Source organism: Lepus europaeus, chromosome 9 (assembly GCF_033115175.1).
Source record: "Lepus europaeus isolate LE1 chromosome 9, mLepTim1.pri, whole genome shotgun sequence".
Classification (NCBI taxonomy): domain Eukaryota; kingdom Metazoa; phylum Chordata; class Mammalia; order Lagomorpha; family Leporidae; genus Lepus; species Lepus europaeus.
Genome location: NC_084835.1, coordinates 97,817,379 through 97,841,058, shown reverse-complemented (window position 1 = coordinate 97,841,058; position 23,680 = coordinate 97,817,379). Strand labels below are relative to the sequence as shown.

General features: G+C 55.8%; 1 protein-coding gene across 1 annotated transcript in view; it reads left to right on the top strand.

Moving 5' to 3' along the window:
* MYO5B (myosin VB) overlaps positions 1-23,680 on the top strand; it is a 306,778-nt gene that overhangs the window by 249,243 nt on the left and 33,855 nt on the right. Inside the window, exons 22-27 of the mRNA XM_062201653.1 lie at positions 2,187-2,420; positions 12,438-12,522; positions 13,155-13,300; positions 14,421-14,540; positions 16,606-16,746; positions 21,308-21,373. Coding sequence (XP_062057637.1) covers positions 2,187-2,420; positions 12,438-12,522; positions 13,155-13,300; positions 14,421-14,540; positions 16,606-16,746; positions 21,308-21,373 — 792 coding nt within the window. The remainder of the gene's footprint in view (positions 1-2,186; positions 2,421-12,437; positions 12,523-13,154; positions 13,301-14,420; positions 14,541-16,605; positions 16,747-21,307; positions 21,374-23,680) is intronic.

Below are 23,680 nucleotides of genomic sequence, written 5' to 3'. Positions count from 1 at the left end.
AATGACAGAGTAGAGCCCGGGTTCCTGCTCTGTGTCCTCATTGCCAGCGGAGGGCAGAGCTGTGCTCTTCTGCAGCAGGAGTAGGGCGAGGTCTGAGGAGCGCAAGGGGAGCAGGGCCCGTCTAGAAATCACCTAGTGTCAGGAGGCGTCCTCCTGTTGCAGGACAAGGCTGGCGGTGTCTCTGCATGACACGGGCTTGGCAGCTTTGTGAACTTGGCCATCATGGTCAGGGTGTGGGGGCCTGGGGGAGGAGTGCCCCCTGCCAGTCACGCCCTGTGCCAGGCTGGGCTCCACGGTCATGATGTCCACAGGTGTGGGGATGCACCTTCTGGATCTTCCCTTCTGAAGTCACCCAAGACACAGATGTCCATCTCGGGGCCCTGCCATTATGTTTGGGTGCGATGACAGCAAGGGGCTGCCCGAGTTCGAGGTTCCTCACCCATAAACTCCCGAGCGTCTCTCCAAGGGACTCCTGCAGCATTCTGATGATGATAGCTGGCATTTACTGAGCACTGACTGCATGCCTGGCACCTGGCCAAGCACTTTATCTCCTGAGATCTTCATGATAACTCCAGGAGGTGGAGTTACTCCTACCCCTGCTTTACCTGTGAGTACTTGGGGGCCCCCAGAAGGGTAGGTGAGTGGATCAGACATTCACAGCAGGTCCAGGATGCAGCTGGGCTCTGGGCAGGGATCTGTCCATCTGTGTCCCTCTTGTCTCATCTCCCTGAGCCTGTCTAGAGTAGTACCAGTATCAGCAAAGCTGGGTTCCCGAGACACAGTGCACTTAGCCTCAGGCTCTTGAGGGGTCATCTTTGTCCAGAGCAGGTGTCCCTGCCACCCTGGGTGCCTCTACCATACCCAGCCAGCTCCACCTGGAGACCCTTCAGCCCAGCGCTTCTCCCCACTGCTGGTAGTTTGCCCCAAGCTGTGCTGCCTGGAGGTGACACCTGGGTTGTACCCCACTTCTGACCCTGAGCATAGAGGAGGTCTGAGGGTGGCTGGTCCAGCCATGTGGAGGCTCTCATCCTCCAGTGGAGACTGAGCCCAGAGTGGGTGCTACAGACAAGTATTGGGGTTTTTAGGTCAATGCTGTGTAACTGGAGCCGCCTTTGTGGTTCGTGAGAGCCAGGCTGGCAGTCGGACCAGGCGTGAAGATGAATCCGGTTGCCCTGAGGGGCTCCCAGGGAGTCGGGGGGACCTGGCTCTGCCCCGCAGGTCACGGCGGTGAGGTCCCACGGTGTGTGTGGCGCGGTATGGGACCCCACAGCTTTCCTGTGGCTGCTCCCTGCTGCTCTGTGTGTGGTTGAGTTTCGTGTGTTAATCACTGACTCCTGATGCCCCTGGTGTATGGGCGTCTTCCCCAATGGCACTGCTTCTCTTGGGGCTCCCGCAGTGTGCAGCTGGGGAGCGTAATCAATGCCTGTTTGTCGCTTGATTATTTGGAGACCCTTTCCTTCCTCATCCCCGCTCACCGTTTTGAGCTGATGCTCTCATCTCTTGCACAGATTCTGCCCATAATTCGCACTTGCACTTGACCCCAGCCCTCTGGAGCTCTGAGCACAGGGCGGGCCTCCCATCCTCATGGCTGCAGGGTGCCTGGTGGACTAGGGCCTGGATGCCTTGTGTGCAGGGCTGCAGCATGGGCGGGTTCTGCCAGGCATCAGTTTCCAGGGTCAGAGTCTGAGCGGGCCAGCTGTGGCCAACAGGTGGGAGAGGAGGCCTCCTTGGAAGAGGGGCTGCTGAAGGGGTCCTTTGTCTCAGAACCAGCGATTAGGTTGCAGCTCTTTGTGCCAGCAAGTCCAAGGGCAGGAGGGGCTCCATGTGAAAGAGCCAGGAAACCTAAAGAGCCAAGGAGGCAGCTACATCATTTCTGCAGCTCGAAAAGCAGCAGAGGCTCTGTGCACCCACCACCGGGAGCTACCTGCTGCCCGCGCTCCAAGAACTCCAAGCTCCTTGAACCACTTCAATGTCAGCATTGCTGGCTCGCTCCCCTCCGCTTCTCCCAGGCCTTCAATAGAGCTTTGTTAGGACGATGTCAGGGAAGCACTCGAGCGTGTAATGATTGTAGGGTTTAATTCCACCTTGGAAGTTCCTTTTTTTGATTGCCTTCATGTTTTCTCCTGGCCCATTAACCCTCTCTTTCCCTTCTCCCCTCTCCCCTCATTTGCCGATGTTCTCCCCAGAACAAAGAGTTCAAGACCCTGTCGGAGCAGTTGTCGGCGGTCACCTCCACACACGCCATGGAGGTGGAGAAGCTGAAGAGGGAGCTGGCGCGCTACCAGCAGAGCCAGGACGGGGACACCAGCCTGCAGCTGCAGGAGGAGGTGCAGAGCCTGCGCACGGAGCTGCAGAGAGCGCACTCGGAGCGCAGGGTCCTGGAGGATGCCCACAGCAGGGAGAAGGACCAGCTGAGGAAGGTAGGCCAGGGCTGGTGGGGGAAGGGGGCGGCTCCTCTGTCTGCGACCCAGAGCCTTGCCCTGGGGCCCATGCCCACGGCTGACCGTTATGTGAGTGTGGACCCACGGAGACCGCGCTTTGGGGGAGCCCACACTCCAGTGTCCATTCACCCAGCATGTGTGACGGAGCTGCTGCTGTTAGCTGGACACCATTGCCTCCCATGAGAGCCTCTGCCCTGGAGCCGCCTCCTCTCTGGCCCGGCTCTGTAGCCAGAGTGCTGATGAGCAAGAGACGCGGCTCAGAGGCAGGGGCTGTTCTTGACCTTGCCCTCGGGCTCAGGGGAGGCCTCTCGACATCCCATCCCTGCCCCATGAATCACGGCGCCCTGGGAGCTCTGCCCTGAGTCAGCGCCCATGGCTCCAGCCGGACCAGTGGCCTCCACAGCCTTCCTCTCCACCCCAGGAGATGCACTTGCCCTGCTCTCCCAATGACCCAGGCACCGAGGCTCCCTTCTCCTCCCACAAGACAGCTGCTCCTACCAGGACGGTCCCCTGGTGCCAGAGAGCCCTCTGTGGCCTGGGACGCTGCTGCACGCTCCCATCTATACAGCAAGCCCCAGGCCACAGGGAAAAGAGCTTCTGTCCTTTGTAGGGCATCACAGTGGTTTGGGAATCGGGAGGGCAAGAAGCAGTGTTCATAACGTCACAGTAACAACCAGAAAACTAGGATGTTGGCATGGAAAGGGCCCTGGGTTGACGCTGGAACATCCAGAGGTTCGCATCCTCACTTGGCTGCTCCCCGGCACATGCGGGAAACCTCCCTGGCCTTAGTTCCCTCTTAAGGGTTGAGAACGCTGGTGCAGAACACCTATCAGGCTCTGTGTGGATGTGCAGGGATGACTTCGTGAGATCGTGTTTGATGGCTTCTGGAAAGAGTAGGCCTCAGCCCTGCTCCGTTGCTCTCTCTCCACCCCTGCTTCCCTGTCCTGGCCTTGGCCCCACAGGCCGAGAACCATGAAAATTTCCATGAGAAAGCCTGCAAAGCCAGTTCATTTTCCCACCCCAAGGCAGATCTTGGGCACCCTTAGCCACTGCCTTCACCCAGGTCCCTGGATTTCCAGGGTGGGGCAGGAGTGGGATTCCCATGGGGACTGGGTGAGGCGGAGAGTCAGATGCGGGGCTTCCCAGAGCCGCCAGCCTAGCAGGGAAAAGGTCAGCCCTCCCAAGGGGTTGCTTGGAGGCACCAAGAGGCCTGCAGCAGACTCCGTTCTTGGGGATAAAGCGTGCGGTGCTACGAGACTCCTGCAACCTGCACACCATGGGCTTCCGCACCTAGGACCTACTGGCCCTCAGGAGCTCCTGGGTGGTAACGTTTCCAGGTGATTCAAAAAGAAAGTGGAATCCAGAGGCAGAAAGAGGAGGTCACAGTTTGACCTGGAAACTCTGAGATTGGTGATGCTGGGAGAGAACAAGAAGAGAAAGCTCCCCACCCACCCACCTGCACATCCCACTTAGATCAGACGGCCTTGAAGCCTGTCTACCTGGTAGAGGCCCAGGACCTCCCCAGCAGGTAGCCCTCAACCCATCCCCTTCCCACTCTCAGTGTTGAGACTTGGGTGCTCAGAGCACTTAGACATGCAGGTCCCCATCCTAGAGAGCATAATAGTTTAAAAACAAAGTATTTATTTGAAAGGCAGAGTTAACACAGAGAAAGAAAAGACCAATCTTCCATCCACTGGTCTGCTTCCCAAATGGTCACGATGGCTGAGACTGGGCCAGGCTGAAGCCAGGAGCCTGGAGCTTCCTCCAGGTCTCCCATATGGATGCAGTGGCCCAGGCCATCCTCTGCTGCTTTCCCAGGCACATTAGCAGGGAGCTGGATTGGAAGTGTAGCTGCCGGGACATGAACCAGTGCCCATATGGGATGCTGGCACTGCAAGTGATCACCTAACCCAAGGTGGCAGCACCATGCCACATTGCTGGTCCTGGACACAATGGTTTCTAGTATCAAAATCTTGGCAGAGTGAAAAGACAGAGGCTTCCTCCTTGTTTCTGTAGAAAATCGCTACTGTTTCCCAGGAGTGTGTTCGCCTGGGTCTTTGGTAAAAGCAGAGCTTAGAACTGGCAGGAAAAGGAAGCTGGATGCTGTGAGAAAGGAACAGCAGTGAGTTGTGTCCTCCAGCCCGTGTCTGCCCTCTGCAGGCAAAGTGGGCAGCCGCGGCCTCCTCTGGGGCCTTCAGAACCACCTTCTGGTGGTGGGGACCAGGGAGGGGCGTACTCCGTGCTACGCAGGGGTTGATGTTCATCCAGGGCACTGGGTGTGATCCGATCGAATGCTGAAGAACCGCACAGCTGGTTTCCTGCTGGCACTCCCGGGCTGGACAAGGCCAGCCGAGTGTACACCGGGGTGGGGCGGCTGCTGGGAGACTTCCTTCACAGGTTTGATGTTTCCGTTATGTGGACAGCCAGTGCTCTATCGGAACCGGCATCCTGGTACCCTCCAGATGGCGCTCGTGTCAGCCGTGTGGCACCCTGCCTTGGCCCATGGGAGACCAGGTCCCGCAGGAGTTTATCTCTGTGTGGCTGCGTCCCAGCTGGCTCTATCCAGAGCCCAGGGCATTGGGTGGCATCCTCTCCTGCCGAATGGACGCCTTGCTTGGGCCTCTATGTCAGGCAGGCCCCGCCCTAGCCCCTCCCCTTTGAGCCTGGGCAGTGTGCACGCTTCGTTCTTTTTAAAGTCCTCAGCACTCCCCACGTGGGTGGCTTTTGTGCCCCCGTGTTGGTGTGTGTGTCTCTGCTGTTTGCTGCCCTTGACAACAGTGGTGGCTCTCTGGTTGCCCTTGGCACAGAGCAGCGACTCGTTATCCAGAGTCTGCCCTGTAGGTGGCTGAGGGTTGGTAGGAGTGGGCAGGGAGCAAGGCCTAGCGGGGTGCAGGGCTACACTGAGGAATAGCCGTCCACAGCCAGGTACCTGGCTCTGCATGAGGGTCCTGGGCACCTGTGAGGGATGCCCAGCAGACCCCAGCCCTGAGGGGAGGGGGGAGGGAGGGGTAGGGCTGTCATTGCCTGGTGTTGTCAATATTGAGCCATCAGCCTCGAGTTGGTTAGCTTGTGTGGTTCCAATACGAAGGCTTCAGATTTTTCCAAATACAAGTAGAGAGATCTGGCTGATGGGTAAGGCACTCTCATGACAGAACGCTCTGGGCCTTCTCCCCCGAGGTGCAAAGCAGGACTTTTGTGGCTAGCTAAGGCTTGGAGTTGTGCTCCTGGCGTGAGGAGGCTGACAGCTGGGAGAAGGGGGACCCTGACTTGTCCCCTCTCACTGTAGAAGTCATACAGATTCACGGCCCTGCACGCACTCGCTCCACAGGTGTTTGTTGAGTGCCTGTGTGTTGCACACTTCTAAAAGTAAACAATTAAGAAGGAGTCCATGATGCACATGTGCAGGGGTAAGGGGAGAGGAGTCGTACAGCTTGTCCACCGTGTGCCATAAAGGAAGCAGAGCCAAGGGGCTGGAGAGTGTCCCGGGGGCTGCGGGCTGCAGGTCCACATGTGGCGTCCAGAGGCCTCTCTGAGGAGACACCGGAGCGAGGGGAGCAGCAGCAGGTGCGCAGGTGCTGAGTGCGTGGCAATTGCCTGGGCAGCTTTGCCGACAGGAGGGGCCTGCAGGTGGCGCCATGGAGGAGGAGGATGTGGGAGGTGCTGAGGTCTGAGCGGCTGGGGGTCCGGTCAGGGTCTGTGACCCTCAAGGGAGATGATCAGCTCTTAGGGGTGAGAGGTAAAACACCATCTGAACTATCTTGAAGACATTTTAATGCATCTCGGAGTTGCCTTAATGTCCAAATGACGTTGATTTTCAACTTTACCTTTCACATCTCACCTCCCAGTTTAAAAAATGAGTAATATTCTTACCTGGGAGAAAATGTACTTTGAGAATGGCAAATAAAACCCCTTAGGATTTTGCCAAATCAAGCTATAGTTCCTGCCAAGGCCGTGGTTACAGATCTCTGCCGAAAGGCAAGGGCACCCCCGGGGAGCAGGTGCAAGTCGGTGCCTGGACAGACAGGGCTGCGGGCCCTTCGCTGAGTAGACAAGAAAGGGAGGTGGTTGTTTTCTCCTTTGGTTTTTGGCTGTGTTCTTATTTTCTCATTACCTTGTGGGCACGGGAAGATGGGTGAGCTTTTCCAAGGAGGAGAGGAAGGCCCCACGGATCCCGGTTCTCTGTCTCTGGGTCCATCTTGCCGGCTCCTGCTAAGTTCATCTGCCTAGACTACTCCTCCTGCCTTTGCTTCGTGCTCGTTATCTCCACAAACCCTTGGCTGCACGAGGATTCCCTTCCTCGTGGAAAGGACCCAGACTGCTCAGAGCAGAGCCCAGCTGCACCCTCCCGTCCGTGTGACCCTCGGTGAATTCTCTAACCCGTCCGTGCCTTGGTTGTCTTAAAAGCATGTACAGATGGTGTTTGCCCCAACAACAGTGCGTGGATTCGCTGAGAGTTGGGTGCGTCTTCACTCAGCTACGCGGTCACTGCTCTCCAGTCCGAGTTCTCCCAGACGTGGCGAGAGCACTTCACAAAGTTCACGGCAGATGGGCAGACGCACGGGATCCTTAACTTCAGCTTTCCCGTGGGCTTTTCGAAGCACCTGCGTTCCTTTGACTAAGACCTGACTCCCGCGATGCCTGTGGGCTCTGCCCCCTGGTGGTTCCAGTGGGACAGCCATTCCCCGCCCTAGAGCAACCTGGGGGTACCCACCCTCGGCTTCCCTTCTCTCACTGGCACAGGTGCCGTGTCTCAGGCCGGCTCCGAGTTTGTGTCTGTGTGTGGTGGCTCGGTTTCTTTGTCTTCTCTTGTGCCTTGGCTCATCCCCCCTTGGCTAAGTAACTACCCACTTCTGTAGGGTTCTCTTGCTTATGTTTACCTCATGCTCAGAGTACGCGAGGCACCTGTCCTAGGACCTGGTGGAATTAGAGTGCGGTCCCTACTGAGGGCCACACCCGTGCCTTACCATTGCATGGCAGGTGCCCAGGGTCAGGGACATGACAGGTGGCCCTCTCCTGGTTGGCGTTGTCCGACTGGCTTACCTCATGGTTCTGGGGACCTCGTGGTTGGCTCTCCGTAGACTATCCCATGTGAACCACAAGACGAGACCAAGCCTGTGGCTATGTTTGTGTCCCCAGAGCCGGACCAGTAAAGGCAGTTCTCCAGCAGGTGCCTGGGCATCGTCATTGAACTTGACAGGGACTGTGCTAGCCCAAGTTACAGTGTGCCCTGCTGTGGGCTTCTCATGAGCTTGCACAAGAAACATCTCGTTCCTTCCCTCCCCTCCCCCTCCCCAAGAGGTGCTACTGAATGGAGTTTAATGAGTCCTGCAGCCTAGTGAAGGTGTCAGTCACCCTGCTCGGGAGAGCACAGCCGCCTCTGTGCTGTCAAAGCATCCTCAGTGCCCGCCACATCCCTGGCAGCTCGCAGGAGGGCGCCGTGTGGCTGCCCAGCTTTGGCACCTGCTGTCTCTACCAACAAGCTGCCAGTGCTGGCGGGAAGGGCGAGAGTGGCCAGTACGCAGGCACGTGTGGCTGGGGGAAACACTGTCTGCTGTCCCTGGGGCGTGGAGCCTGACTGTGCACTTGGTCTTGTCCTGCCATTCGCTAGAGAGAAGAAACACAGTTGCCTCTCCAAAGCCATTCAGGTGAGCGAGAAAAACGGCTCACCGGGTGCTACCCAGATGGGCAGCCCAGAGCCCCTACACTGAGCTCTGGGAGGCCTGCATCTGGGAACCAAAGCCTTGGGAGGGAAGAAATGAGGGACAGAACCGACAGCCGGCCGGTGTCAGCTGCTCTCCCACACTGTAGCCCAGGCTCGGGTTTCAGATCGTGGCTTGTTGCTACGAATGGAGATTTAGGCTTCTGCCCCATGGCAGTGGGGTGGACTCTGGTTAGGGCCTGGGCGCTGTGTGTGTTGCTCAGAGGAAGGCAGGGTGGATACTGAACCGGCTCATGAGCCTTGCAGGTGTTCGGAGGGCAGTGAAGGGGAGGCAAAGTCTCTTCCCATTTCCTTCACAGCCTGCTATGATGACACCTCCCCCCCCCAGCAACCGCCACCAGCTGTTGGCAAATTCCGAGGCCGCAGCCGTGGTCCTGGTGGGCAGGTCTGCAGTCCTGCGCTCCCTTCTAGCTCTGTTGCACCTCCAGGGCTTGGCTTCCTCGTGGTCCACACGGCACAGTTTACCCTGTGGGTTATCAGTTAGATGAGACTCATGCATTCCAGAAAATCGAGAGAGAGAGATCCTGATTACTTGTCAAGCTAATTTAAAAGTGTTCCTGTAGTCACTGGGTGGCAAACTGCAATAATTGCAAATCAGGTGTGTGAGGAGTGTTTTCCCCTTGCATTTTAATGCTTCTGAATTGTTTGATTAAACAAGCTCATCAAGTACTTCAATGTGTGCGTGTGTTTAAGCTGACTATAAGCACATTAATAAAGATGCTTTAAAGAGAGCCTTCCTTTTCAGCTGACGCAAGTGTAGGCTCCTTAACCACAGGCCCTGGTCCATGCCACAGGCTGGGTTCTGAGCATGTGACAGCCTGGCAGTGGGTCTCCTGGTCCACACTGGGGCCTCAAGTCCAGGCTGAGTAGGCGGCCAGGAAGCAATGCAGATGGATGGAGCCTCAAACAGACCTTGTAGAGGCAGGACACTGCACGGCTCTGCCCACTTGCAAGATAGGAGGTCTTCCTGGAAGAGTGAGTCAAGCTGATTCAACAGAAGTAGCTAACCTCTAGGAGTGAAGTTTTCTTGGTGGGGAGGGACAGGCAGGCATTTAGTGTAGCAGCCAAGAAGCCACTTGGGGCACCTTGCTTGTCCTATTGGGAGTGACTACATTTGAGTCTCAGCTCTGCTCCAAATTCTGGCTTCCTGCTGTCGTGCACCCTGAGAAGAAGCAGACCATGACTCAAGGACTCAAGTCCCTGATACTCACGTAGGAGACCTGGATGGCGTTCCTAGCACTGGCCTGACCCAGACCCAACCATTGTGGGCATTTGCAGAGAGAGCTGCTGCGTGAGAGCTTGATCCTGTTTCTCTGCCTTTCAAATAAATCAAAAAGCATGAAGAGCGGGCTTCTTTCTAAAGCCTAACAGAAGGAACAGGGGAAACCTGGGAGCTGGGGGCAGGCAGAGGCCAGATGAGCTGGACCTGTTGCAGTGTGCTTAGGAGTGCAAGGAGGAGAGTCCCAGTCTATCCCAAGGATGGGGGAGCAGCCGCATAGTCTACCCGCCCTGCTGTGAGTCCCCTGGCCCCAGCCAGCTGCAGTTCCAGCAGCTCGGAGCTCGTCACATTGTCAGGCCTCTGTCCCTGTGGGCCAGTGCTTTGCTCTGCCTAGAATGCCCCTCCCCCTGCAGCCCAGACATCCAACCCCCTCTTCCCTGGGAGTTCCCTGGACCTTGATGCTGGCTGTCGTCACCCCCTCTTCCCTCTGATCCGGTGTTGTGGTTCTCCTTGGAGGACCTATGACGATGCCTAGAGGCGTCCTGGTTGTCTGGAAAAGGGGGACGAGGAGGGTCCACTGGCCTCGAGTGGGTGGAAGTCAAGGAGGTTGCTGAGCACAGAGCCGCCCTTCCCCGACAAAGAGGTCTCCAGCCCGGAATGTTGGCAGTGCCCGCACTGTGGAAGCCACCTGTGTCCTCACAGCCCCTCAGAGGCCCATAAAGTGGCCCATAAAGTGATTCATTTGTAAATTATTGTGGTTTTGTGCATTAAAATGCTTGTTTCTGGGGGAGTGCTCTGAATGTCTTCTATTTTCCTTGCCTGATTGCACTGGCCAGAACTTCCAGTACAAATTTGAGTAGGTGTGGCAAGAGGAAGACGTTTTTGTCATTTTCCTGATCTTGGAGGGGAAAAAGCTTTGTGTCTTGCCGTGAAGTGGGCTATCAGCTGGGGGAGGGGGCGTTGAACATGGCCTTTCCTAGGCTGAGGAAGTGCCCTCCTATTCCTGGTGTGTTGACGATGTTTGAATCCATCTTCCTAAGAGATCCTGGCCTGTACTTTTGTTTTTTTTTTTTTTTTTTTTTTTTTTTTTTTTTTTTTTTTGACAGGCAGAGTGGACAGTGAGAGAGAGAGACAGAGACAGAGAGAAAGGTCTTCCTTTGCCGTTGGTTCACCCTCTAATGGCCGCCGCGGTAGCGCGCTGCGGCCGGCGCACCGCGCTGTTCCGATGGCAGGAGCCAGGTGCTTATCCTGGTCTCCCATGGGGTGCAGGGCCCAAGCACTTGGGCCATCCTCCACTGCACTCCCTGGCCACAGCAGAGAGCTGGCCTGGAAGAGGGGCAACCGGGACAGGATCGGTGCCCCGACCGGGACTAGAACCCGGTGTGCCGGTGCCGCAAGGCGGAGGATTAGCCTGTTGAGCCACGGCGCCGGCCTGTACTTTTGTTTTCTTGTGATTTGTGGGCGTCGGTATTGGAGTAATACTTGCTCCAGAAAATGAGTTGTAAGTGCTTCCTCTTGCTTTTATGTGAAAAATAGATAATTCTCTTTTTTTTTAAAGATTTATTGATTTATTTTGAAAGGCAGAGTTAGAGGCATAGTGGTCTTCCATCTGCTGGTTCACTCCCCAGATGGCCACAATAGCTGGAGCTGGGCTGATCAGGAGCCAGGAGCTTCCTCCGAGTCGCCCACATGGGTACAGGGCCCCAAAGACTTGGGGCATCATCTTCTGCCTTCCCAGTCCGTAGCAGAGAGCTGGATCAGAAGTGGAGCAGCTGGGACTCGAACTGGCTCCCAAATGGGATGCCAGCACTGCAGGCGGCGGCTTTACCTGCTACACCATAGCGCCAGCCCTGAAAAATAGATGTTCTTTAAATTCCCGGTAGGTGGCAGAGCAGTTTCAAAGCCTGTTTCCTTTCAGTGCCTGGCCGCGGTGACGCTGTGGACCTGTGCAGGTGCGCGGATCGCACGCTGTGTGCAGCACCTGCTGCTTGGGCCTTCACAGGCGGCCGCTGCTTCAGCGCAGAAGACGGCCCTGTGAGGCGGCCGTCAGGCTGCAGGGGCCCCACTCTGTGTGACTGCCAAGCGCCTCTGCTTCACCCTGAACCAGGACTTCTCTCTCGGGAGCTGTGATGGCTCAGCCATCCGGGAAGTGAGGGCTCAGGTCTGGGGGCCTGGGTTGAGGGGCGCTGGCCCATGTTCCGCCTCCTCTCCCAACTGTGTCCTCGTCTATGTCACAAAGGCAAGACTTTCATGGAGAAAGTGACGTGATGGCATCTCCAGGGGTTCCAGACTGAAAGGTGGATCTGTTGCAATTTAGCCCCCATGTGGTACAAGAGAGCTGACCGTTCTCATCTTTTACCAATAGTTGCAAATTCTCTTAGAATATTCCGGAACTGGTACATTTTTGAAAGCCATACCAATTTTGCTCCAGTAATAAATAGCAAAAGAAAATTAATAAAAAAACTTCTTAAAACTTGCCTTACACATTTTTAAACTCTTTTTCTTTGACCAGACCAGGGTTTTTCTTTAGGTAGCATTTCCCATTCTGCGAATTGTGTTCTGAGGATGCTCCGTGTGTGCATCGGGAGTAAATCATTGGAAGCCAAGCACTGGCAGTGAGTGGCGTGTCAGCATAAGCCCCACTCCATTGCCCAGGGTTTGGACTGTGCAGACCCCTGAGGAAAGGCGTGGGCAAGACGGGGGATGGTCATTCATTGCGAGTTTCAGGTTTGGCGTTTAGAGCTCAGAATTTAGCAAGGCAAGCAGACACAGCACTAGTACCTGGTACCGCGGTCAGCTCCCCAGCCAGGCTGGAGCATGGCATGGACTCCCGGTGTGGTCTTGGGAGCACTGGGTGGGGGTGCACCTGTCTTGTTTTAATAGGACTTTGCTTTCCGTGTATCCTTTTCCTTCAAAACCAAAGCAGCTTTGGCCGACTGAATTTTCTTGGGAAAAGGGTCCTTATTCCTGACCGGTTGACGCTGAAACCCCACCCAAGAGCCCTTGCTTTCCCCTGCGTCTCGGGGGAGACATTTCTCCCCGTCGCACTCTCTTCCAGCGCGTCACAGACCTGGAGCAGGAGAACGCCCTCCTGAAAGATGAGAAGGAGCAGCTCAACAACCAGATCCTGGGCCAGTCCAGAGGTCGGTGCTTGGGTTTCTCGTTGGGGGTCTCACCGGCTCTTCCTTGCTGATTTCCCCTAGCAAGTGTGCACTTGGGGAAGCTGCTGGGTGGGGAGCAGGCCTCACGGAGGAGAGACGAAAGGCAGAGGTGATCTGAGGCCATGCTGTGGCCATCCATCTGGCGGTGGCACACTTGGGCTTCCTGGGTGGTGTAAAGCGAGGTTGTGAGTCGAGGGCGGGGCCTGCTCTCCAAGCACAGCTCCATCGTGTGCTTCCTGTGGCCTGAGCAGGTGCTGGCTCTCTCCACCTGCAAGGAACAGGTCTCAGGGGGCTCGTGTGAGGCGTGAGCTGCGTATGTAGGCCAGGTGCTTAGGACGGAGCCCAACTCATAGCACTCAGGAGCTGTGGTCGCTGCTGTTTTTGCGTCTGCCTTTAGCAAGCATAGTCCCCATCATGGTTTCTTCTCCCGGGTGGGTCATCTGTGGATGCGTGCTCAGGAGAGGGTCTGTCGGCCCTCAGCATCGCCCAGGTGCTGCTGGCTCAGGGAGCTGGTGCATGGCCTCGCCCCAGTCCCTGTGACCTCCCCTGCTCCCGCCCCGCCCCCTCCCTCCTGCCACAAGGGAGGCGCCTGACTGCCGTGTGGCCCCGTGCAGACGAGGCTACCCAAAGCTCCATGAAGGAGAACCTGATGAAGAAGGAGCTGGAGGAGGAGCGGGCCCGGTACCAGAACCTCGTGAAGGAGTTCTCCCGGTTGGAGCAGAGATACGACAACCTGCGGGACGAGATGGCCGTCGTAAAGGCAAGGAGCCGTCCTGCCACCCCACGCGGTCCTGTGGCCCTGCCTCGCACCCTGCCTTCCCCCGCACTGGGCGTCCAGCCGAGGTGGGCTCTGCCCCGGCCGCCATCCTTGCTGGCGGGGCTGCATGTCTCCTCCTTGGGACAGCTCCTTTCTCAACACCGGGCTGAGATAAAGACACCAGTTGTGAGCTGATGGCAGATTCTGTGTGTGTGTGATAAAGACTCCAGTTGTGAGCTGACAGCAGATTGTGTGTGTGTGTGTGTGTGTGTGTGAGATAAAGACTCCAGTTGTGAGCTGACAGCAGATTGTGTGTGTGTGTGTGTGTGTGTGTGTGAGAGAGAGAGGGAGGGAGGGAGGGAGGGAGGGTTCCATCCAGGGCTGAGACAGTGGTGTGGAGGGGGAATTCTATCCTCAGCTTCCCTGTGTGTGGCCGAGAGGCCCACGAGGGCCTGGCCACGTCTCCCGCTCTCTGAGGGGCACAGGGATGGGCAGAGACATTCCCTGGGGCCCCACGTGAATGTTCGCTCCAGAGGTGCACGTGCCTGCATTGCCTAGAAACCAGGGAGAGAAACGGAATGGGAACATACGTAGAAACCTAACATTGTCCCACCAAGCTCTGTTTCCAGTCTGAACGCCAAATCTGACTTCCAAGGCGTTTGCATGTGCCCGGCGTCCACGGGGACTCCCTGCACTGCTGTTCCCTAGGCGGAAGCTGGCGGCTGTGTGCAGCCCCAGGGAGGGCCTTGGGGGACGCGTCTGCAGTGGGATGCCCAACAAGAAGGAGGCCAGCGACGAGACTACTTGCTACATTTTTGAGGGAAAGACTGGGGATGAAAGGTGGTTCCCCCTGGGCTTTTTAGAAAATTAGCCAAAGTTACAGGTCTCATTAAGAGACAAGAACTCGGTCCCTACTGCGGAGCCCTCTTCTCCCCTAATTAGCTAGGAGATGGCCCAGTTGTGTAGGTGAGATGATTTCTGGGGATAGCTCTATTTAGCCATCATCCCAAGAAACGGTGATCCTCACTCCTGTTGACAAATGTGGCAGAAGGCCAAGTGTTTATGGAGAAGTCAGCGTTTGTTAACCTTGGTCATGAGCTGTCATGTGTTTCTGTTTGAACAGCAAACCCCAGGCCACAGACGGAATCCATCAAACCAGAGTAGCTTAGAATCTGACTCCAATTACCCGTCCATCTCCACGTCTGAGATCGGAGACACGGAGGATGCCCTCCAACAGGTGGAGGTGAGTAGTGCAGGCACTTGGCTGCCGTCCTGCGGGGGAGGTGTGGGGCAGTGGCACTGGGCCGGGCTGCCTGGCTGCAATGCGCTGTCCCATGGATGGGAGCCAGGGTGCCCAGAGGCTCATTCTTGAGAGCAGAATCCCTGGGACTGCAGCAGGTTTCTAGACAGTGCTCTGGAGCTAGCATCTCCCATAGAAGGCCATTCACTGCTGTTCACCTTACCTGCTGTCCAGAAGAGAGACGCGACCCTTGGCTCCTCTTTCAAAACAGAGAAACCCACACAGAGGGGAAATGGGAGAGACAAATCCAGTCAGTCCAATAGGTGCAGCTGGTCGCCCCATCCAGAGTCACAGGGAGTGTGGCAATACCAACTATGCACGAAGACCCCTACCCCCACGACTCGGAAGCTGCAGAATCCCGGAGGCCACTGCCCAAGGTTGGAGTGCAGGTGTGCGGAGGGCCTGTATCTGTCAGTAGTAGCCTGTTAGAGACGTTGAATAATGGGACCCCACAGTGGACGTTATGGCCTGTGTGTAACTTTGTCAAAGGGCCATATGTGCCCTTGTAGAGTTGGAGAAAAAATGAAAAAAGAAACCATAGGCACATAAACTTAGATAAAGCATCTGGAGGTAGACATGAGGAGACAGTTATTTTAAACAAGTGTTTTTTTAAAAAAAAAAAAAAGTATTGCTTTGAGAGACAGAGTGCCTGTCTCTTCTGTTTGCTGGTTCATTCCCCAAATGCCTGCAGTGGCTGAGGCTGGGCTGGGCAGAGGCTGCAACCAGAAACTCTGATTCCCATGGGGGCATGGGAGTAGGAGTCCAATGGCTTGAGCCATCACCTGCTGCAGGCAGGTGTGGAACCCAGGTACTCCCAGACGGTATGCCGGTGGCTCGACCGCTAAGCCAAACGCTCGCCCTACAGGTGGGTTTCGAGCATGTCTTTGTGCCATGCAATACAAACAGTAGTGACGAAGCCCGATGAGGTCCTTGCCCTCATGGAGCACCCCGATGGAGTGTCAGACAAGGAGTGATTAACAAAGGAAATGTGCGACAGGAGTTGCGAGTGCAGCTGTGTGCTCTGAAGGAAAAGGATGCTGAGTGACGGCTGGAGGGTAGAGGGATGGAAAAGGAGACGCCAGGAGCAGGGGCCTGCTCACTGTCATGCAGTTGTGCGTGGCTTGCTGCTTGCTGCACGCACTCCACGTGTGAGGCCCTTGGAGTTGCTATCGCAGCCTCTACACGATCCATTCTGTGTGAACTCCAGCCGTGCCACCTGCTGGTGGGATGTGTGCCTGCCTGCGCTGCAGGTATGAGCACTGCCACTGTGAGTTTTTCAAGGGAGTGGACTGGTCTAGTGCTGGCTAAGCGTAAAGCACTCACTACGTGCTGGCAGAGCCAAGTTGTGTTGTCATATATGTGCATGCGTGGGCTTAAAATCCATAGGCGTGTGCTCATATAGAGTGCCTGTTCACAGGCACACGTTTGTACTCTCACCCCCATGCTGTGCAGAACCTGGGGGACCACACCCAGGCATGAATCTGCAGGGCAAGATAAGATCCCCTAGGAAACTGATGGGCTGTTGGATAGATGGGCACCATGGCCAGACAGGTGTTGGTTCCGTTTCAGGGTGCAGTCAAGTGGTGGGTGGCAGCTCGTGTCCGGGGCTGTGAGTCAGAGTGACCCCACTGATTCTTCGTCAGGAAGCTTTATGCCTTGAGCTTTATGATTTTGCTGGTGTGACACCATATTCCAAAAGTGAGCGATCTTAGCTTCCAAAAAACATAGCTGTGTCTGTGTCCATTTGTTCTTACAATATGTGTTGGGTCACATGAAGTGGCTCACGCAGGAGGAATATAAATGGCTGAGACTCAGATGTTATCAGGCATGAGATGAGCCTGGAACACCAGTTTTAATATGAGAAATGCCGCTTGGCTGGCACTGGCTTTGTATTTGAGGTGCGGACTGATGCTCAGGGAGGCAGAGGAGGTGGTGTCAGGAGCCCAGCATTCCCTCTGGCTTGCCTGCTGTGAAAACCTTTTTCCCCCGCTCCTGGCTTTCTCTGCAGGAAGTCGGCCTGGAGAAGGCAGCCATGGACATGACGGTCTTCCTGAAGCTGCAGAAGAGAGTGCGGGAGCTCGAGCAGGAGAGGAAGAAGCTGCAGGGGCAGTTGGAGAAGAAAGAGCAGCAGGACAGCAGGAAAAACCAGGTGTGCAAGGGGCTGCAGTGCCCTCGTGGGGCTGGGGTGGGAGCATGGCCCCACTCGCACCTGCCGGGGCCCCTGTGGTAGGTGCGACTTTGTGGGATCATGCTGGTTCTGGCCACAGTGCCCTCATGGACTGGGGTGGGAAATGGCCCCGCTCACACCTCCCAGGGCTCCTATGGCAGGTGCGACTTTGTGGGATCGTGCTGGTTCTGGTTGCAGAGGGTGCCCTGTGTTCTCTGTGAGGGCCCCACACCACCAAGCTGGGCAGGCGTAAGCTTCAGTGGTGTTGCCAGGCCCAGGGATTTTCCCAGGGGATCTGGACAGGGGCGCGCGTGTCTGTGGCATCGTCACCTGCTTGCAGAGAGGGGAACTCATGCCAGGAGAATCGGGGTGTGTAAGAAGAGTAAGTACAGCAGAAGTCAGAGCGTAGCAGAGCAAACTGCCGCCCTTTCATAGGTGGAGTCTGGCATGGACTTAGCTGATAGCCATTGGGCCGGGCACAGACCAAGTGTGCAGTGAGTCACCCTTCTCTCCCATGCTGCACCCTGCCTCTGCCCAGATCGCCATCAGCCTCTTGGGTCTTGCAAAGGATACTGTGTGAAACCTTAGTGGCCTCAGAGGTGCTCAGTCCGTACCAGGGGCCTACTAGATGGCTAAACTGTGCTCAGAACCGTGTAGTACCTGGCTGGTAATAGGTGTGCAAAAATATTTATTGAATACAAGGAGGCAGAGCTGTAAGAATCCTGGCCACTGAGGAATTTTGAATCTCATTTGGGAGGACCAGACATGGCACTGATGTAAAGAAATAGCGTTGGTGGTGCTTAGATGTGTGCAAAGTTGAGTGCAGACCCGGGCTGTGGGAAGAGAGAGCCCGTGACGAGATAAGAACCAGTTTTCATTTCTTCGGAGAATGAGCGCCGTCTCTTGCGCGCTACGAGGCCAGTCCTGAAATGGGTCATCTCATTAGCTGACCTCGTAATGGATGTGGCAAAGGCCAGTTGGTCTGTTCGCAGGTCTGGATTGCGGGGGTTGACACCGTGCCCACGGCTTGGTTTGCAGCAGCTGTCTTACCTTTCCAACCGAACGTGTGGCCTCTGATCTGCATTGCTGTCCAAATGCGTGGTTTTCTTCCCTGAGCAGTAAGCAGGGAGGGAAATCTTGCAGATGGATTTAAATCTCTCAAGAGGATTGCCTTCAGAGTAGGGGAGTGAAAGGGTCAGGTTTATAAATGACTCATTCAATTATAAGGGAAGCTGCCCCGACAGGCGAGCACAAATCAAATACAGATGCTCCTTAGCTTACAATGGGGCTGTGTCCTCATAAACCCGTCCTAGGCTGAAAATATGGCAGGTCGAAAATGCACCGAGTACGGCTGACCTGCCCAAGCTCCCAGCTCAGCACAGTGTGCTAGAGGGGGTGGATTGCTTCCCCTGGCGATGGTGGGGAGCTGCTCCCTGCTGCCGCCCAGCACCTTAGTACAGCGCTGTGGGTCACTGGCCCAGGGGCAGGTCAGAATGCATGGTACAGCCCCAACTTTATACGTGCTCCCCACCATCAGAGTTGGAAAGTTTTAAGCTGAACCAGCCCAAGTCGGGAACTGTAAATAAAATCCACCGAGACAACGCCAAGTGTTCCCAACCCACCCAGCCACACCTTAAGAGTTGTTCTTCTGCTTCCCCATCCCAGAAATGCCAGATAACTTTAGAATCTTGGCTTGAAAACTTCTTGATGCCGAGTCAAAAAGAGTATCTCTTTCCTTGGAAAATAAGCATTGAGCAAGAGCTGGAGCAGTAGGGCCGCAGCACTCATGTGGACTGAGTTTCTAAGCACAATGACTTTGTCTTTGACAGCTGAGTTTGAAGGGCAGGGGGAGGAGCCTGGAATCCTCTGCAGCACCCTGAGCTTCCCAAGGTCAAGTTCTTGGATCTGCCCTTGGTCCCAAGAGGAATCCTGAGCTACCTGGGTCTTCTTCCTGGACAGAGAGAGATGGCTCTGGGGCTCAGCCGTCCAGAGAGCCCTCACTCTGAGGAATGACGGGGAAGGCTGTGTACCCTCTGTGGGGTGGTAACAGCCGTCATGAGGGTCGTCTCTGTGACAGCCAGCCAGCTGTCAGTGTGTCTGACCGCCGATCCATCCAGCTGTTTCCCCTGGCCCAGCAAAGCCACGTTGGCCCCCAGGGTGATTCCAATGGACTACCCCCTTAGAAATGTGACTGCCAGACCATCTTGCCCCTGGAGTTTGAGTGGGCGGTCCCTGTGGTCATGTGGCAGATCCATACTACATAGAAATACCAGGGCAGGCCTCTGGCTGGAGCAGCATTGCCCTGTACCCACTGGTGACGGTGGAAGGCAGAGCAGAGTGGTAGCTTGGGGAGGTCTTTCCCCAGCTTACAGGCCTGCAAACAGCACGGCCAGGGCAGGTGTCCTCGGTCGGAATGGGCTGCAGGAGGTGCTGAGCTCTCAGCCCTGTCTCCAAACCCCAGGCTCACCTGCCCCCCACGGCTGCTGGCAGCCTCACCTGAACCTAAGGTCGCTAGCACTGTGGGTGACCCCAGTCAGTTCTCTGCCCTGCCTGTTCAGGAACAATTACCCGAACGGTGACCGATCCACGAGTTTGCTTCTGCTGCTCATTGGGCACTCTGCGTCCAGGAGCAGCCCCAGAGTGACCCATTGGCTCCGCCGGCTCCTAAGGGGAGTGACTCGAGCCGCTCCAGCTGTGGAGTGCACGTGGCTGCGTTGCCTCAGCCTCTGGCTCGGGCCAGCTGTCCCAGCACCTGTCGCGGTGTCACAGAGGAAGGGCAGCTTCTGGACGAGGCGTTCAGAGTTGCGACACAGAATGTGCAGGTGCACGCCCCACCCCCAGGTGTACCTCAGCACAGCTCACGCACCTCACAGGGTGTGGGCGTCCTGTGGCTGCCAAAAGCCCCACTGCTGCCGATTGGATGGATTCAAACAGTGGGAAGGCACTGTGCGTTCTGGAGGCCCCAGGTCAGAACCCAGGTGTTGCCAAGCCTTGTGCTCTCGAGGGCTCCAGGGGAGCGTCTGTTCCCTGTCTTTCTCCTCGCTGCTGATGTTGCTAGTGGTCCTTGGGGTCTGTGCCATTGCTGCTGCCTTACTCCAGTCTGCCTCATCTTTACCCGGCTATCTCCCCTGTGTGTGTGTGTGTGTGTCTTTGAAAGAAAGCTTTCATTTATTTGAGAGGTAGAGTTACAGATAGAGGGCGAGACAGAAAGAAAGGTCTTATTTTAAAAAAAAAAAAAAGATTTTATTTATTTATTTATTTGAAAGTTACAGTGAGAAGGAGAGACAGAGGGAAAGGTCTTTTGTCTGTTGGTTCACCCCCAAAATGGCCACAACGGCTGGAGCTGCACCAATCCAAAGCCAGGAGCCAGGAGCTTCCTCTGGGTCGTTCACATAGGTGCAGGGGCCCAAGGATTTGGGCCATCTTCCACTGCTTTCCCAGGCCATAGCAGAGAGCTGGATTGGAAGTGGAACAGCTGGGACTAGAACTGGTGCCCATATGGGATGCCAGCATTGCAGGCGGAGGATTAACCTAGTACTCCACTATGCAGGCCCAGAAAGGTCTTCTATCCACTGGTCCATTCCCCAGATGGCTTCAGTGGCTGGAACTGAGCTGATCCAAAGCCAGGAGCTTCTTCCGGTTCTTCCATGTGGGTGCAGGGGCCTAAACACTTGGGCCATCTTCTGCTGCTTTCCCAGGCCATCAGCAGAGAGCTGGATTGGAAGAGGAGCAGCCAGGACACAAACCAGCACCCATATGGGATGTGGGTGCTGCAGACAGAGGCTTAGCCCTCTAAGTCACAGGGCCACCCATTCCATCTGTGTTGTCTGGCCTTATGAGGGGACCAGGCATATTGGATAGTTACTCACCATAATGACGTCATCTTTAAGTTGATTGCATCCACAAACACCCTGTTTCCAAATAAGGTCATATTCATGGCACCCAGGATTGGGGCTTTGACACATTATCTTTGGGAAGGGAGGCACAGTTCAACCCCTGACGTGTCTCTCAATATCCCCCTGCTGGGCCAGTGCTGTGGCATAGCAGGTGGGGCCACCACCTGCAGTGCCAGCATCCCATATAGGCGCCGGTTCAAGACCCAGCTGCTCCACTTCCGATCCAGCTCTCTACTATGGCCTGGGAAGGCAGTAGAAGATGGCCCAAGTCTTTGGGCCCCTGCACCCATGTGGGAGACCTGGAAGAAACTCCTGGCTCCTAGCTTCGGATTAGTGCAGCTCCGGCCATTGGGGCCAATTGGGGAGTGAACCAGCGGATGACAGAAGACCTCTCTCTGCCTCTCCTTCTCTCTGTGTGTAACTCTGACTTTCAAATAAATAAATAAAAATCTTCAAAAAAAAAATATTTCCCTGTGTTAGTGCCTGGGAGGAGGTGGGGGCAGTGTGAGTAGAGCCGGGCGGAAGTGGGGGTGTTTTGGGGCTGAGTACTGAGCGGCCTGTCGACGGGGGAAGGACTTGCACGTGGGGAGAGTGGGCAGCACTCACCTGTGGTCCGTGCCGCCCTTTCTGTCTCCCCACCTGTGCAGGCGGAACAACCCAAGAACGACCTGGGTCTGGACCAGGATGCGGATCTGGCCTACAATAGTCTGAAGGTGAGACTCCTGGGGACAGGCTCCCCGTGCTCGCCCCCGCTGGAGGACGGAGGACAAAACTGGCATCGGGGGACCCGGTCCTGAGCTCCAGCGGGCCGGTCAGAAGGGCTGCCGGCAGGCAGGTTCCCCTCTCCAGCCTCCGTTGCTCCAGCTCCGCAGTGAAGGGAGATCAGTGTTTCTGTAGAGGACAGCGGTACGTGCCTATCTCCCCAGCGACAGCGACAGATGTGGCCCCTGGGGCGACATCAGCTCTCAGGAAACCACACAGAATCTGCACGGGCAGGTGTAAGGCAGATGGATCTGCCTGGCCCCAGCAGGAGACGGGCAAGGGGGCACCATGCGGAGCCTCAGCTCCAACGACAAACAGGCCCCGGGGCAGGGAGGATGACTTTGGAACGGCCCCACCCTTGTTCCCAAAAGACTTGGTGATATGGGAATTTATCCATCTGCGAGGCACATATAGGGCAACACACAACTCTGGAAACAGTGCCATAGCCCAGGGAAACAGCCCTCATCACTCTCCTGGCTGTTCTCCTGCAAATGTTTGTGTAGTAAAATGCACACAACGTTAATCACTTAAAAATTTATTTGAAAGAGCAGTGTCTTCGTCAGCTGTTCACTTCCCAAGTGGACTCAACAGCCAGGTCTGAGCCACGCCGAAGCCAGCAGCTTCTTCTGGGTCTCCCATGTGGGTGGTGGGGCCCAAGCACTTGGGCCATTTTCTGCATTTCCCTTTAGCAGGGAGCTCGATCAGAAGTGGAGCTGCTGGGACATGAACCAGCACCCATAGGGGATGCTGTTGTTGAAGATGGCGGCTTTACCCACTGCACCACAGCACTGACCCCAGACTAATCATTTTAAGTGTGCATTTCTGTGGTATTAAAAAACACTCCTGGCATTACACAGATACCCATCCACCTCTGTAACTTACAGGATTATAGGATTGGCCAGGGTGCTTGCCACTGAGCTAGGCCCGGCCTCAGACCTTCAGGGGACTTGGATACCACCTGCTCATACTTTACAGTGAAACTGGGCTCTGAGGCGAACCCCAGTGAGCTTGTGCTCAGTGAGCCTCGTCTGTGCCTGTGCCTCCGATGGATGGAGCATGTGAAGGAGCGGGGGGCTCCCTGCCCCCCACAGGCATAGATCCTCCCAGCTCTAGGGCGGGTGAGGAGTCCACACAGCCGGCTGCTCGGCTCTTCTCCAACCTGATCCCTCCACTTCCAGCTGGACTCGGAAAACTTCACAAGGGCATGGGTGCGAGGAGGTGACCGTGGGGACCTGTTACCAAGCATGACTTATTTCAGCCCTACCCCTGCTGTATAAACATTCCCCCGACTCTTCTGTAACCCATGTGGGTGCCCCAGCTCCCTGCAGAGGCGCCATGTTTGGGTGTCTCACACAAGCTTGAGTGTGCCTTCTGTTGGGGGTCAGGGAAGGGCCCCTGGGGCCAGTGCTGCCTGGCAGTGTTCTCCCAGGAGGCCTGAGGCAGCTGGCAGGGTTGCCCGGTGGGGTGTCCCCATCAGCCTAGGCTGGGAGGTGAGGTGCTGGGGGCAGTGAGTGATGGAGGTGGTTGGAACCCAGGGGCAGGCGCAGGGGCAGGAAGGGGAGAAGCTGCTTGCCTCCCTCCCATGTCCAGTACGGTCTCAGGCCAGGCCAAGGAGCCAACAGGAGCCATGACCGCCACCAGCCCAGGAGACCACTTTGCGCAAAACAGGCTTGCTAAGGGCCACAACAGCCTTGGGCTTCCCTTCCCAACCTGCTGCTGGCTGCAGCCAAGGGAGGGACGGGGCAGCGTGGTTCGTGCTGCCCTTACGTGCTTTTCACCTTGACTGACGTCCAGACGTAGGCTTGTTGGACACTGGGTGTGAACCAGAGAAGCCGTCTCTGAGGAGGTCCTCCTGGTGATTCTTGGGTGTTTCCTTATTATACCATTTTTTACGGAAACTTTTCACTTTATTTACAGGTTTATGGAAGTAGTACCCTTAGAAAAATTTAAAAGTTCAAGAATTTTTTTTAAAATAATTTTTTGAAATGTGTGAAGGGTTTTTTAAAAAACCATTTAAAGACAATCTGATATTTGAGTGTTTCTCCCCAATGCTTTTTCTGTGCATGTTATTTATATAACACATATCTACATATGTTCTACCTAACAATCCTTGTCAACATCATGTTTTTGTGACATGGTTATGACAGCTTTCTTAACCGGCCTCTAATTGCTGAAAACACTCGTTTGTGTTACTCCCATCAATGCTGCTGTGGTGAAACTTGGAGGGACAGACCCTGGATCACCCCTCAGTATCCCAT